Source organism: Plasmodium yoelii (assembly GCF_900002385.2).
Source record: "Plasmodium yoelii strain 17X genome assembly, chromosome: 10".
NCBI classification, from domain to species: domain Eukaryota; phylum Apicomplexa; class Aconoidasida; order Haemosporida; family Plasmodiidae; genus Plasmodium; species Plasmodium yoelii.
In genome coordinates this window covers 286,780-304,679 of record NC_036182.2, presented here as the reverse complement: position 1 = coordinate 304,679, position 17,900 = coordinate 286,780, and the positions used below count along the sequence as shown (strand labels likewise).

Here is a 17,900-nt window from a genome sequence, read left to right as displayed (position 1 = left end):
CCGTTTATTTTTTAGTTCCATCAATCCATATAATAAATTTCACTAAAAATGGAATACTTCTGTAATATTAACAATAATAAAAGGAATATTGCTATAATAATATATGTAAAAAGTGTGATGAAAAATAAGAAGCTAATTAAATCGTGCAGCATGTATTAATATGTCCACAACTGGTTAAACAAAAAAGTATAATATTTATTGTTCTTTGAATTGTTAATAGAATAATATTATCCTAATAACTTAAAAATGGTACTAATTATATTTTTTAAATAATACTACTGTATTAAAGCTTGAAGTTTTATGTTTATATTATAATGTATATAATTTTTATGTAAATTGTTATCCATTATTAGCAGCAAACAAAAAAATAAAAAAAATACATATGCCAGATATTGTGTAAAATTCATATGAAATCACTATAAAATGTTAATAACCCATCAACATTTTGTTGAATTGTTTTGGATAAAAATGATTGTCATTGTCCTTATGTGCATATAACATCGTTTGATTTAATATATAAATTTAATATAATTTAAACAAACACATATATACATATAGGTGCATGTCTTATAGTTATTCTATAATTTGTAATTACATAGTCATAATTGTTTATTCTTGAAATATTGGTATTTTTTACATTAAAAAAAATATTATGAAAAAAAGTATGTGTATATATATTGTGTAATTTTCCTCAATTTTGGGGAACATGTAAAAACTCTTGGAATTGTATTTTATAAAAATATTATTTTACATAATTTATACTATTGTATATTATTTTTTTATTTTTTAAGTATTTTCGAAATTTTCACATTATTTTATTATGATATGTATATAAAGGTATGTATATATAAATTGTTAAATAGTTCTCACACAAACGATGTTATCAATTTATTAAAGTATATAATAATAAAAAAAAAAAAAAAGTATGATCAGAATAAAACATTCTTATAAATGTTCTTAAACATAAAAAAATGGAATATAAACATTAAAAATATCACATCTTTTAAGTGTTCATTAGCATATACCATTTTTCGTATGATCTTTAAATCTAGAGGTTCTCTTACACATGTGAATGTATATGTATATAATTTTTTAACGATGTAACAGTGTTGTATATATTATTTATATTAAAAAATAATGTAAACAAAATTATAGGAATAAACTAATTTTGAATCATTTATTTGCTTAAAAATTAACCACATTATATTTAATAAATATAAAATAAAAATATGCCACATCCATTCTATACTATTTATTGGTACATCGACATTCACCACAAAATATTTCGTAGAGTTGCATTATCATCAAAAGGGTATAAAATTATAAAATATAACATAAAATATAACATAATGGTGAAACTAAAAATAACGAAATTCAAGTTGGTTGAATAAAATAAAAACACAACATAAAAGATCAAGGTATTATTTTTTTTTAAATATTCTTTATGAAAAACGATTAGAACAATTTAAAATAATGTATATTATGCTTGTACAATATAGTTAAAATAAAGCGAATAACGATACGATTATTCAATATGCAGATTAATAATATATATGCATGTAAATGTGTATATATTTCTTCATTGTCAAATTGCTTAGGCATATGTAGCATATATGATTTTTGACGATTCTTTAAAAATATACAACTGTAATTCCTAATAAATTAATGCAGTTGTAATCGAAAAAAAGGCATGTGCTCCCGTATCGATTTAACCATTTAGGTATTGATCTATGATCGATCTACATGTGAAGAAAATGTGCATTTTTAAAAACAGTTTCATAATGGTTTATGAATTTTTTAGATCATATATTGTTTAAACAAAAAATAAAACAAATACCTATTGTTTGATATTCGATAAAGTGTGCAAACAAATTTGCATGTATGTATTCTATTATCGTTGGTTTTTTTTACACCACCTTTTTTTTTTATTTATAATGTTTTTCACCACAAAGCAACTATATATATAAAACACACTAAAAATATATAATTAAATTAAAAAATATAATAAAGAAAATAAAAAGCATATGTATTATACATACATGTATATTCTCCTGAATATGTATGTTTTCAGTTCAGATTAAGAACAAAAAAATACAGATAATTAAGCATTTATTTGTTACGTTTATACATGTCAATACCAAAAATATATATGTGCCTACACATGTTACATATAAGTAGATACATATAAATATATCGGAGTAATATTTTTCTTCTTTAATTTTTCACTTTTATTATAATCATTTTACTTTTTTACACATAAAAAATGAAAGATCATATAAAAAATGTATGCTTTCGGAAAACTCTACTCATTTCACTACTACTTATTATATTAAAATACACAAAATATGATTATTTAGAAAAAGAAAATGGTGGAAAACAAAAATACAACAGCAATATATCGTCGCCAAGTTTACTAAGAACATATTTTGGTGTATATGTCAATAGAAAAAATAAGGATGTAAAGGCATTGAAGAAATTGTTAAAAAATGTTACGATTTCTAATAATTACCTTTGCATGGTGAAAAAGGTGGACATAAATGTTTACAATAAAATATGTGGTAATAAGATAAATAAAATTATATTGAACAACGAAAGAAAATATGAGAAAAATGATTTAAAAAAAAAGTGCATTACTACTGAATCTTCATCGTGCACATTTGATGAAGAAAAAAAAAGGAAAAAATTATTCACAGATTATGAAAAAATAAATTTATATAAAAATAGTAACCCCCTTGAGGATATTGACACAAATGGAAATACAATTAAAGGCTTTCTTTTTGAATTATTTGATATAATTGAAAAAATTAAGAAAATTGTAATAGATGCATCTAACAAAATTATTTCCATGTGTCTATTTAATAATGATAATTACAAAGAAAACTTATTCGACATAAAAAATAATAAGGATTATAATAAATTGCATAATTATAATTCTTATAAATATTATGAAAATCCAAATATAAATACATACAACATTAATAAAGAGTTGTATGTATATAATGAGGAATATGCTCATAAATATTTATATTCTTTTATAGACATTTCACCTGATAATTTAAATGTTGATTTTTATAAAAAAGAAGTTCAAGGAGGAGATAGAAATATAGTGCCCGAAATTTTTAAAAATAAAAATGTGTATAATTTATCTAAGGATAAAAAGTATGATATCCATGATAAGATGAATGATGGAAATAAATCGAATTGTGGGGTTTCAAGTGACAAAGCCGAAAAATATATATTTGACACTGAAACAAATAGAAGCGTAAAACTTAAAAAGGAACAATTTTTGGAAAAAAGTGAAAACTGGAATGAAAGCAAAATAAACCAATCAAACAAACTGCATAAAAAAAATAACGAAGTGATATATAGATCGATAGGAAGAATTTTGGCAGAACCAATATATGAAAATTTAGTTTTAAATACAGATAGAAATAAAGAAAAAGAAAGAGAACGAGAAATAGAAAGGAAACAAGAAAGAGAATGGGAAAAGGAAAGAGAAAAAGATAGAAATCCAAATACAAATAAAAATAAACCTAATCCGTTGGAAGAAAAACTTTTGCTGATTATTAAAGAACAGAAAGGAGATCCTAAAAGTGAAAATTCCGAACAAAATCAAGGAATTACTGTATTAGAATTTAGTCGTACACCGTCAAAAAAAAAAAAAAGATCATGCACAATTTTAGCTGAAAATGAATCAGAAACTTCGGGCGAAGATAAAGAAAAGGATAAAAAACAAGATAAAGAATCTAATACTTCTGACAATAACAATGGTGATAGTCCAGCCTCTCCAGCCCCAAATGATTCAAATTATGATAGTCCAGCTTCGCCAGCTCCAAATGATGTACCAGAAGGTAACATTCAAAGACCTTCTAGATTAATCGCAGAAAAGGAATCTGAAAATAAGAGTGAAGATAAAAAACAAGATAATGAATCTAATACTTCTGATAATAACAATGGTGATAGTCCAGTTTCTCCATCTCCAAATGATGTACCAGAAGGTAACATTAAAAGACCTTCTAGATTAATTGCAGAAAAAGAATCTGAAAACAATAGTAAAAATAAGAGTGAAGACAAAAAGCAAAATAAAGAAAGTAATACTTCTGATAATAAAAATGAAGACTCAAATTATGATAATCCCGCTTCTCCAGCCCCAAATGATTCAAATTATGATAGTCCAGCTTCTCCAGCCCCAAATGATGTACCGGAAGGCAACATTCAAAGACCTTCTAGACTAATTGCAGAAAAAGAATCTGAAAATAATAGTGAAAATAAGAGTGAAGATAAAAAACAAGATAAAGAAACTAATACTTCTGATAATAACAATGGTGATAATTCATCTTCTCCAGTCCCAAATGATGTACCAGAAGGTAACATTCAAAGACCTTCTAGATTAATCGCGGAAAAAGAATCTGAAAATAATAGTAAAAATAAGAGTGAAGACAAAAAGCAAAATAAAGAAAGTAATACTTCTGATAATAAAAATGAAGACTCAAATTATGATAATCCCGCTTCTCCAGCCCCAAATGATTCAAATTATGATAGTCCAGCTTCTCCAGCCCCAAATGATGTACCGGAAGGCAACATTCAAAGACCTTCTAGACTAATTGCAGAAAAAGAATCTGAAAATAATAGTGAAAATAAGAGTGAAGATAAAAAACAAGATAAAGAAACTAATACTTCTGATAATAACAATGGTGATAATCCAGCCTCTCCAGCCCCAAATGACTCAAATTATGATAGTCCAGCTTCTCCATCTCCAAATGATGTACCAGAAGGTAACATTAAAAGACCTTCTAGATTAATTGCAGAAAAAGAATCTGAAAACAATAGTGAAAATAAGAGTGAAGATAAAGAACAAAATAAAAAACAAGATAAAGAAACTAATACTTCTGATAATAACAATGGTGATAATCCAGCCTCTCCAGCCCCAAATGATGTACCAGAAGGTAACATTCAAAGACCTTCTAGACTAATTGCAGAAAAAGAATCTGAAAATAATAGTGAAAATAAGAGTGAAAATAAAGAAACTAATACTTCTGATAATAAAAATGGAGACTCAAATTATGATAACCCCGCTTCGCCAGCCCCAAATGATTCAAATTATGATAATCCAGCTTCTCCAGCCCCAAATGATGTACCAGAAGGTAACATTCAAAGACCTTCTAGATTAATCGCGGAAAAAGAATCTGAAAATAATAGTAAAAATAAGAGTGAAGACAAAAAGCAAAATAAAGAAAGTAATACTTCTAATAATAACAATGAAGACTCAAATTATGATAACCCCGCTTCGCCAGCCCCAAATGATTCAAATTATGATAATCCAGCTTCTCCAGCCCCAAATGATTCAAATTATGATAGTCCAGCTTCTCCAGCCCCAAATGATGTACCAGAAGGTAACATTAAAAGACCTTCTAGATTAATCGCGGAAAAAGAATCTGAAAATAATAGTAAAAATAAGAGTGAAGACAAAAAGCAAAATAAAGAAACTAATACTTCTGATAATAACAATGGTGACTCAAATTATGATAATCCATCTTCTCCAGCCCCAAATGATATACCGGAAGGCAACATTAAAAGGCCTTCTAGACTAATCGCAGAAAAGGAATCTGAAAATAAGAGTGAAAGCAATAGTGAAAATAAGAGTGAAGATAAAAAACAAGATAAAGAATCTAATACTTCTGACAATAATAATGGTGAAAGACCAGCTACTCCATTTCCAAATGATCTACCAGAAGATAAACCTAAAAGGCCTACTAGATTATTCGCAGAAAAAGAATCTGAAAATAATGGTGAAAATAAGAATGAAGATAAAAAACAAGATAAAGAAACTAATACTTCTGATAATAACAATGGTGATAGACCAGCTTCTCCAGCCCCAAATGATTCAAATTATGATAGTCCAGCTTCTCCAGCCCCAAATGATGTACCAGAAGGTAACATTAAAAGGCCTTCTAGACTAATTGCAGAAAATGAATCTGAAAATAAAGAAAATGAAAAAAAAAAAAAAATAAAAGTATATAATACTTCTGGTAATAATAATGGTGATAGTCCAGCTTCTCCAGCCCCAAATGATGTACCAGAAGGTAATATTAAAAGACCTTCTAGACTAATCGCAGAAAAAGAATCTGAAAATAATAGTGAAAATAAGAGTGAAGATAAAAAACAAGATAAAGAAACTAATACTTCTGATAATAACAATGGTGATAATCCCGCTTCGCCAGCCCACAAAGATGAATCAAATTATGATAACCCCGCTTCGCCAGCCCCAAACGATGTACCAGAAGGTAACATTCAAAGACCTTCTAGATTAATCGCGGAAAAAGAATCTGAAAACAATAGTGAAAATAAGAATGAAGATAAAAAACAAGATAAAGAAACTAATACTTCTGATAATAACAATGGTGACTCAAATTATGATAATCCATCTTCTCCAGCCCCAAATGATGTACCGGAAGGCAACATTAAAAGGCCTTCTAGACTAATCGCAGAAAAGGAATCTGAAAATAAGAGTGAAAGCAATAGTGAAAATAAGAGTGAAGATAAAAAACAAGATAAAGAATCTAATACTTCTGACAATAATAATGGTGATAGACCAGCTTCTCCAGCCCCAAATGATTCAAATTATGATAGTCCAGCTTCTCCAGCCCCAAATGATTCAAATTATGATAGTCCAGCTTCTCCAGCCCCAAATGATGTACCAGAAGGTAACATTAAAAGGCCTTCTAGACTAATTGCAGAAAATGAATCTGAAAATAAAGAAAATGAAAAAAAAAAAAAAATAAAAGTATATAATACTTCTGGTAATAATAATGGTGATAGTCCAGCTTCTCCAGCCCCAAATGATGTACCAGAAGGTAACATTCAAAGGCCTTCTAGACTAATCGCAGAAAAGGAATCTGAAAATAAGAGTGAAAGCAATAGTGAAAATAAGAGTGAAGATAAAAAACAAGATAAAGAAACTAATACTTCTGATAATAACAATGGTGATAATCCCGCTTCTCCAGCTCCGAAGGATGTACCAGAAGATAAACCTAAAAGGCCTACTAGATTATTCGCAGAAAAAGAATCTGAAAACAATAGTGAAAATAAGAATGAAGATAAAAAACAAGATAAAGAAACTAATACTTCTGATAATAAAAATGACGACTCAAATTATGAAAATCCAGCTTCTCCAGCTCCGAAGGATGTACCAGAAGATAAACCTAAAAGGCCTACTAGATTATTCGCAGAAAAAGAATCTGAAAACAATAGTGAAAATAAAGAACAAAATAAAGAATCTAATACTTCTGATAACAACAATGGTGATAACTCCGCTTCTTCAGTCTCAATTGATATACCAGAAGGTAACATTAAAATCCCTTCTATATTAATTTCAGAAAGTGAATCTGAAAATAAGAGTAAAACTAACGGTGAAGATAAAGAACAAAATAAAGAATCTAATACTTCTGATAACAATGGTGATAACTCCGCTTCTTCAGTCTCAATTGATATACCAGAAGGTAACATTCAAAGACCTTCTAGATTAATTGCAGAAAAAGAATCTGAAAATAATAGTGAACATAATAGTAAAAATAAGAATGAAGATAAAAAACAAGATAAAGAAACCAATACTTCTAATAATAAAACTGATGATAATCCAGCTTCTCCAGCTCCAAATGATGTACCAGAAGATAAACCTAAAAGGCCTACTAGATTATTCGCAGAAAAGGAATCTGAAAACAATAATGAAAATAAGAATGAAGATAAAAAACAAAATAAAGAATCTAATACTTCTGATAATAAAAATGAAGACTCAAATTATGATAACCCCGCTTCACCAGCCCCAAATGATTCAAATTATGATAATCCAGCTTCTCCAGCTCCAAATGATGTACCAGAAGGTAACATTAAAAGACCTTCTAGATTAATCGCAGAAAAAGAATCTGAAAATAATAGTGAAAATAAGAATGAATATAAAGAACAAAATAAAGAATATAATACTTCTGATAACAACAGTGGTGATATTCCTGAATCTCCAGTCCCAAATTATGTACCAGAAGGTAAATTTAAAAAGATTTCTAGACTAATCGCGAAAAAAGAATCTGAAAATAATCGTGAAAATAAGAGTGAAGATAAAAAACAAGATAAAGAAACCAATACTTCTGATAATAAAAATGATGATAGACCAGCTACTCCAGTTCCAAATGATGTACCAGAAGGTAACATTAAAAGGCCTTCTAGACTAATCGCGGAAAAAGAAACTGAAAATAATGGTGAAAATAAGAGTGAAGATAAAAAACAAGATAAAGAAACTAATACTTCTGACAATAACCATGATGATAGACCAGCTACTCCAGCCCCAAATGATGTACCAGAAGCTAACATTAAAAGGCCTTCTAGATTAATTGCAGAAAAAGAATCTGAAAATAATAGTGAAAATAAGAGTGAAAATAAAGAAACTAATACTTCTGATAATAAAAATGGAGACTCAAATTATGATAACCCCGCTTCGCCAGCCCCAAATGATGATTCAAATTATGATAATCCAGCTTCTCCAGCCCCAAATGATGTACCAGAAGGTAACATTAAAAGACCTTCTAGATTAATCGCAGAAAAGGAATCTGAAAATAATAGTGAAAACAATAGTGAAAATAAAGAATCTAATACTTCTGATAACAACAATGGTGATGACTCCGCTTCTTCAGTCTCAATTGATATACCAGAAGGTAACATTAAATGGTATTCTAGACCAACCGCAGAAAAAAAATCTGAAAATAATAGTGAAAACAATAGTGAAAATAAAGAATCTAATACTTCTGATAACAACAATGGTGATGACTCCGCTTCTTCAGTCTCAATTGATATACCAGAAGGTAACATTAAATGGTATTCTAGACCAACCGCAGAAAAAAAATCTGAAAATAATAGTGAAAACAATAGTAAAAATAAAGAATCTAATACTTCTGATAACAACAATGGTGATGACTCCGCTTCTTCAGTCTCAGTTGATATACCAGAAGGTAACATTAAAAGACCTTCTAGATTAATCGCGGAAAAAGAATCTGAAAATAATAGTGAAAATAAAAATGATGATAAAAAACAAGATAAAGAAACTAATACTTCTGATAATAAAAATGAAGACTCAAATTATGATAACCCCGCTTCACCAGCCCCAAATGATTCAAATTATGATAATCCAGCTTCTCCAGCTCCAAATGATATACCAGAAGGTAACATTAAAAGGCCTTCTAGATTAATTGCAGAAAAAGAATATGAAAATAATAGTGAAAATAAGAATGAATATAAAGAACAAAATAAAGAATATAATACTTCTGATAACAACAGTGGTGATATTCCTGAATCTCCAGTCCCAAATTATGTACCAGAAGGTAAATTTAAAAGGTTTTCTAGACTAATCGCGGAAAAAGAATCTGAAAATAATAGTGAAAATAAAAATGATGATAAAAAACAAGATAAAGAAACTAATACTTCTGATAACAACAATGAAGTCTCAAATTATGATAATCCAGCTTCTCCAGCCCCAAATGATTCAAATTATGATAATCCCGCTTCTCCAGTCTCAGTTGATATACCAGAAGGTAACATTAAAAGGCCTTCTAGACTAATTGCAGAAAAAGAATCTGAAAATAATAATAAAAATAAGAATGAAGATAAAAAACATGATAAAGAAACTAATACTTCTGATAATAAAAATGAAGACTCAAATTATGATAACCCCGCTTCACCAGCCCCAAATGATTCAAATTATGATAATCCCGCTTCTCCAGTCTCAGTTGATATACCAGAAGGTAACATTAAAAGGCCTTCTAGACTAATTGCAGAAAAAGAATCTGAAAATAAGAATGAAGATAAAAAACAAGATAAAAAACAAGATAATGAAACTAATAATTCTGACAATAACCATGATGATAGACCAGCTACTCCAGCCCCAAACGATGTACCAGAAGATAAACCTAAAAGGCCTACTAGATTATTCGCAGAAAAGGAATCTGAAAATAATAGTGAAAATAAGAATGAAGATAAAAAACAAAATAAAGAATCTAATACTTCTGACAATAACCATGATGATAGACCAGCTACTCCAGCCCCAAACGATGTACCAGAAGATAAACCTAAAAGGCCTACTAGATTATTCGCAGAAAAGGAATCTGAAAATAATAGTGAAAATAAGAATGAAGATAAAAAACAAAATAAAGAATCTAATACTTCTGATAATAAAAATGAAGACTCAAATTATGATAACCCCGCTTCTCCAGCCCCAAATGATGATTCAAATTATGATAATCCCGCTTCTCCAGCTCCAAATGATGTACCAGAAGGTAAATTTAAAAGGCTTTCTAGACTAATCGCAGAAAAAGAATTTGAAAATAAGAGTGAAAAACATATTTCCGGAAAAAATAAAGCAAATAAAAGTACGTTTGTAGAAAATGGACAAAAATGGAACTTGGATGAAGAAAGGAAAAGCATGTTCGAAAAGATAAAAAAGAAAAAACAAAAATACAAAAAAAAATATTATGCTTATGATATGATTGAAAAAATGGAATATTTGAGTTCGCTATCAGATGATGAATATTTTACGAATGATGGTGCCCCTAATCATGCACAAACTAGTAGTGTTCTAGGAAAATATTTGAAACATCCTAATACTTATAATAAATATTTAGATATTAATTTATTTTTCGATGAAAAACCATATCAATATAGAAAAGGTAATTATTATTTTATAAATCCATTTCCATATAGTATTATAAAGATGAAAAAAAATGAAGGATTATCTAATTCAGAAAAAATAAAATATGATGGTGTCTATTGTTATTCTCTCTCCTTTAATAATTATTCTTCATTAACATATACAATTGAAAACTCATTCAGAAATGTAAAACCAATAGAAGAAATAATACCAGGCACATTAACAGGTTTTAAAAGTGATGACGGATATCAAAAAATGCTTACTCCAATGTTTGTTGAACAGGATATGTTCTTACATTGTGCATTTAAGAATGAATATGATGAAATAGAAAATAAAATAGCATCATTTCCTGTTAAAATATTTTTAAAAAAAAATTTAAACAAAACAAAAGGGTGTTCTTTTCAAATAAATAAAAATGGTTCGATATATAAAGAATATGCAGAAAGGGAATCATTTTTAAGTAAAAAAGTTATATTGAATGATGAAAGTACCAGTAACGAATGTGATATCACAGCTACAAATGAAATTATTGGTTTTCAATGTGGACCCCCATACAAATATTATACCAACGACAGTAATACGAGTTATATTGATAAGATTTTTTTTAATACTGTGAATAATGAAGATATAAAAATTGGTGAATATTTTAAAGTTGAACCTGCACATTGTTTTGAAGAAGTTAATGCAAATGAACATATTGAAGATATTGCCCCAGGTAGTTTCCCTTTCCCGAATTTTGAAATGATAAATGGAGGTTTAAAATCACATCATACAAGGTATATAAAGTTAAAAATAAGAGATCCAAATGCAATTATATCATGTTATTGCAACTATTATAATAATGGGAAAATAATTTATTCAGGTATAATGACTATAAATGGTAAAAAAAAATATAATGATCAATCATATTCGGATTATCCACCTCAAGACATTAATAAAACAAGCGATAATGCAAAAGGAACTGGTCACAAAACAATTAATTCAAATAAAAAAAGTAAAATTGATAATACGGAAAATTATGATAATGACTATAAATATTTTTTTAATTTCTTGCCATATTATAATCCATATCTCATGCAATATAAAAAGCAGCCTGAATACGTTGTGAAAAATGATTTCATATATGATAGTAAGTATAGCGACACAAATAATGATGAATTTTTAAAAAAAATTAAAAATAATTTGTCCGACTTAAAACTCACTGATAACAATGAGTATATTCATGATATGGATGATAATTTAAGATATAAATACGATAATAGAGATTCTAACGTGTACCCAATCAGTGAATATGATCTAGAAAATCATTTTGATAGCGACGTGTTGTCAGATTCTTATGGACACACGTTTAATGATGATTATATAAGTCCACATAGTAACTCATATTATGAAGAAAATACGTATAACTCAGATGACATTTTCTCTAATTATGATGACGTTAATATTGAAGCTGAATATGAAGAATTTGAACCATTGCAAAATAATGTAACTTTTCAAGATAATAAATCCTATGAAGATAAATCTCAATCTATTATAGTAATCAATAAATCAAAAAATGTTAATCTTTATATTCCCAAAAATAAAATAAAAAATAAATCGGAATATACAAAAAATAATGAAGATATAGAAGATAATAAAAAGAAAGATGCGCTCCTTAAATATTTATTATTAACATACGAAGAAACACCAGATAAAAATGAAAAAATGAATAAAAAATTAAAATTATTTAAAGAATATTTCCCGTCTTCACCAAACCATAATATATTTGTAGAAGAAAAAGAAAATGATAATACATCAAATAAAATAAAAAGTATATTTGATAATCAAGAAAAATCAATAGAATCATTAAGTGGGGAACAAATCAATGGTGAAATAGAAGTATCTGAAAATGATTCTACTTTAGATCATAATAAATCTTATAATTACGATAATACAAATAGCAACAATCATGAAAATAATAATGCTGGTGTGAATAATGCTGATGTGAATAATGATGGTGTGAATAATGATGGTGTGAATAATGCTGGTGTGAATAATGCTGGTGAGAATAATGCTGGTGTGAATAATGCTGGTGAGAATAATGCTGGTGTGAATAATGCTGATGATAATAATGCTGATGATAATATTGATGACGATACAACAAATTTTATTATGGATAAAATTTTACATGATTTGTTTGGACATAATGAATACGATGGCAATAAAGAAGAAAATCCAAAAAACAAGAAAATATATCAAACTAAAATTAATACAATAGAAAATGAAGAAGACGATGAAGAAGAGGAAGAGGAAGAAGAAGATTTAATTGAAAAGGATGGAGAATTAGAGAAAGAAGGCATTGTTCCAAGAAGAAAACAAAAAAGAGTTACCAAAATTTAAAGAAAAACCTAAAAGAGGTAATACCCAAAAATATGCATATAAGAAAAAGGGCAAACCATATTGGAAATACATGATATAAGGAATGAAATTCAAAGTGAAAAAGAATAATGTACTATTAATTTGGAAGTGTTGAACGTGATAACAAAAGCAAAACAAAGGAGTTAAATCAAAAGAAAATAAGACGGAAAGTCAGAAAGAAGTAATAATTCAAATAAGCATAATAATATAAAATACCTAAAGTTTAACTATATAAATAAGTATTCGAATTAAATATCTTATAATAATATATATTTTGTTTTCTATACTATTATAAATAAAAATGTGAGCATATATGTCTTTGTGTAATTTTATATTCATATTCAAACCATTTATGATTATTTTACTAAGGTTGTCCTAATTTAAATTATAATTAGAAAAAAACTAGTATATATTTGAATAGAATTTTAATTACATATTATAAAAAAAACATAATTTTTTATTATAAAATACTTCATTTCATTTTATTAACCTACAAGACATTATTTAACATTAACTTCCTCAAAAAATGTAAAAAATAAATTAAAAAAATTTTCTTATTCTATTTTATTTATTTTTATGAGATTTGTGCAAGAACAAAGTATTTTATTAAAATTTTAAAAAAAATAAATACATAAAATTCAAAAATTTCATAAATGTTTTTAAAAGAGAATAAAAATAAGAAGCATAAATCATATAATATTTATTTTGGCTGAGTAATAGACTAGATTATTTGGTATCTATGTATAATTTGATGATATAAATATTGTAAAAGGCAATAATTTAATTTCTCACATTTTAATGATGACTAATTATATTGACTAATTCATATGTATTATGTTTGGTTGCTTAGACTATTGTGATATCAAGTCTTTCCATTTTCACTAATTATTTGACATTTTTTATTTCATCTAACGATATTTTGTAGTTTTAATTTGAAGTTATTTCCTTTATATATATTTTGATTAATAAATATGTTTATTTCCTATCATTTAATTTCTTAATTCGAATTTCTTCGAACAATTAATCATTCAGAATTTCTTGTTTTATTCCTGGTTCTTTGTTACGCATTGCTTCTATTAGTGCATCCGTGGGGGGTCCACTTAGTATATCTATTTCTTTGTCTAATTTTGATTCGACGATTTCATCTTTCAGAGATTCGTTCGTTGTATCTACCATACCAGTAGAACCATTTTCTAGTAATATATCATTTAGGAAATTGTTTTTTTTCTTTTGGATATCTTCGTAACTATTTTTTTCGGCATACATTTCTTTAATCATTTTGTGGGTACTTTTCGGTAAGCTACGTCGATATCGGGGGGAAGATACTCTTCTTTTTCCTACAATTAATTCATGAATATAAATAAATATATATCATGTACAAATGTATTAATCTATATATATACATATGCATATGGTCATACTTCTTTATTTTATATTTTTAATATCAATTTACCCATTAGTTTTTTCATAGTTGCTTCTTGCATTATTATATTTTTTCGTGCATTAAATTTTTCTCCATAAGATTCCTTTAGAACTTTTAGCTGAAATAAAAACAAAAGACAGGATATAAATGAATTAAATATAAATTTGAAATTATAGAAATGTATGAAAATGGATTATTTCTAGAATATGTATCATGTATATATTTAGTAGAATATATTGGAATATGTATTAATGTTCATATTTTTTAATATATTTTACTTCGTTTGTAAAAATTGTTATCGCATCAATAATATAAGAAAGATTATTCTCTGAATGAATGCTTAAATTATATTTTTCATTTTCATATGTATAAATAATACTAGCATTTGTATTATTATTTTTATCAATAACAATTCTCTGTATGTTCAGTATAGGTATGTTTATATCTCTATGGATATTTCTTTCTATTATTGTTTCAATATTTATAGAATCATAATCTACGTTGTCTTTAAAGCATAAGAAGCATAAGAACCACTCTCCTAAGGATTAAAAATTAGTCAAAAAAAAATAAGATAAATTATACAATATATTTAGAAACTAAACAAGTTGAAAGTAACATGATAAAAAAATAAAATAAACAATAATTATTTTATAAAATTTTTTACAAAATATTTTATAATAGTAAAAAAATGATATACCCATAATTTCCTTTGCTGACATGTACTTCGAAACATATGCGTAAAAATCAAACACAAAGATTTCTTGTTCTAATACAAAACTTATTAATCTAAGTTTTTGCATCAAACTTATTTCGTTAATATCCTTTATGAAAGAAATAAAATAAATTAAAATGATTATTAAATGTGTATAAATAAATAAATACTAAAGATAAAAATATATTAATAACAATTAGGATTGCAGTTATAAAGGAATATAATGGATGATAATATATAATCGCAAGCAGTTGTGTTCGTACATACATATGGGTATTATATATATAGACATAAGTTTGATAGGTGAAATTTATATTAATTTTTTTTAAATTATAATATTCATTACCGTATTATTATCTAGAAGTAATAAGTTTTCATCATTATCATCAAATTTTTTATCAATATTGTATAAATTTATAGTCTTCTTATTGGCACCTTTTGGTTTATTCTTCCATATTTCTAATCCATCTTGTATAAAAAGACACTCATTGGGGCGTGCATATTTTGGAACTATAATAAAATGAAATTAAAGTAAATATAAATAACAAAATGAAAAATTAATAACTAAACAATATGGGCATTCATGCACACTTGTATTTTTTCCCGAAATAAGTCCTATATATGTGTTTAATTAAAAAATAAAGTAAAATATATATTCAGACTATAACTAGATTTATATATTACTTCGATAAAAGGACATTTGTATTTTACAAACTTCTTGCCCATCCTTGAAACAGACAAACCTAATTATAATTAATAAAATTTAGAAATGAATACTCCAAATCAGTATTATAGTTATTTTATACATTTATTTAATCAGTATTCCTTTATTTTAACCATTCATTTTTAGGAAATGATTTCTCAACAATGCTTGAATTAATATCTATTTTTACTTCACCAATATGAATTTTTTTTGTTAATTTTTTTGTAAATAAATCAATTTTTAATGTTTCGTCGCATTGCCTTATTTTTATATCCGCTCTTTGGTCAATATGGATTCTATTTTTTTTGTTCGTAGAAATATCTATTAAAAAAAGAATATATAAATAATTAAATTATGCTTATTTATATCGAAATGATAATAAAAAGGAGACCAAATTTATTTGCGCATCTATATGTATATTGGTTTGTCTAGTTTGTGATAAAGCAAATTTATTGTTACCATCCGTTTGAAAATCGTATTTATCTGTACTAAATATTATATATATATGCTTGTATTTGTTTATATTAAATATCTCGTTGATTTTTACTAACAGATAAAAGCTTCTATAATTATGTAAACCGCTGAAGTAATACATAGAAGCTGATATAAAAAAATAATAAAAATAAGATATAAATATATATACATATATGGGTGCACAAAGATATTCAAATATTTCAGCACTACGAATTCGAAATGAATGAACGCATGTGGTTATACTAAGTCTAATTTTTTATATCATGAACACTCGGCACGATGAACAAAAAATTTCATTTCTTTTTTTAGAATTATTGAATACCAAATGGTTCGAAATCACTTATATGAGGACATGTTCTTTTATAACTTTTTATAACATATTTTACACATTTTGTCGATAAACTATTAAATTTATTTTTGATAATATTAAAAATGAATTTAGTTCCGAACATTTCTTTTTTTCTTTTTTTTGGAAAATAAAAGGATTCTTATTTTATCATTATTTATGGAAAGCTAAATTATAAATGATGTTATATAATGAAACATCATAAAAAAATATATAATCAATAACAATAATTAGTTTAGCATCAGAAAGAAAAAATAATTTTTTTTATAAAAAGCATATTAGGAAAAAACTATTATAATGGAAATGCGAAAAAAGTGTTATAAAAAATTATATAATTATGTTAATATAATTCATCTTTTTTTTTAATGTTTTTTAAATATTTTTGGTTATTAATTTTTTTTTAATTAAATAGAGTAATTCTGATTTTTTACCTTTTTTTATTTCCTTGTAGACAGTACGCACCATTTTAATAAAACATCGTATATTGTTTATACTTCCATAATGTATGATTATTTTTTCTCTTTACCTATTTTAATATATTACAATATTTACACATAAGTATATATATTTATATAACTTTTATGTTATAACTATATATTTTATATAAATATATATATTTGTGCGTGTTACATGTATAACAACCATGTGGCGGGAAATATTTGCATGATGAACATACTTTTTAAAATTTCTGTTTCCACTTTTTTTTATTAAGAATTAGAAATATAGTTTAACAATATAGAAGTTGCATATATATGATTTTCTGATTTAGATGGTATATTAAACGGATATTAATTCTTTGCATATACATATATTGAGTATACACCATTGTATGGCTGTGATTAATATAAATGTTTAAAAAAATGAATGGTTAAAAGGTGCATTTAAAAGATTATGAAATTATAGTCATTTTCCGTATGGCACATTTTAATAATGAAAAAATAAAATATCATTAATTTTCCTTAAAATATTTTTTGTTCCATTATTTTATTTTTTAGTAAATAGTATTTAAATCATTTGCCAAGTCATGCTATAAGGTAATCCTACCCCGATATTATTATTCTAGCATAAGATTAAAACAATAATAATAGTGATAAACAATTTGATTGAGTGGTTCACTAAAATGACCATTAAGACGAACAAATAAAAAAACTAATT

General features: G+C 26.1%; 2 protein-coding genes across 2 annotated transcripts; one reads left to right on the top strand and one right to left on the bottom strand.

Moving 5' to 3' along the window:
- Positions 1 to 2,263: 2,263 nt before the first annotated feature.
- Positions 2,264 to 13,069, top strand: PY17X_1004400 (6-cysteine protein; the record flags this gene model as incomplete). The annotated part of the gene is made up of 1 exon (XM_719586.3): positions 2,264 to 13,069. The coding sequence occupies one exon, from the start codon at positions 2,264 to 2,266 to the stop codon at positions 13,067 to 13,069; it is 10,806 nt and encodes a 3,601-aa protein (XP_724679.3).
- A 1,038-nt stretch (positions 13,070 to 14,107) lies between these two features.
- Positions 14,108 to 16,851, bottom strand: PY17X_1004300 (ag-1 blood stage membrane protein homologue; the record flags this gene model as incomplete). Its single annotated transcript, XM_022956164.1, has 9 exons — positions 14,108 to 14,424; positions 14,541 to 14,628; positions 14,789 to 15,048; positions 15,208 to 15,331; positions 15,569 to 15,732; positions 15,907 to 15,965; positions 16,060 to 16,246; positions 16,385 to 16,525; positions 16,722 to 16,851. 9 exons carry the CDS (start codon positions 16,849 to 16,851, stop codon positions 14,108 to 14,110), a joined length of 1,470 nt encoding a protein of 489 aa, XP_022813247.1.
- Positions 16,852 to 17,900: the final 1,049 nt, after the last annotated feature.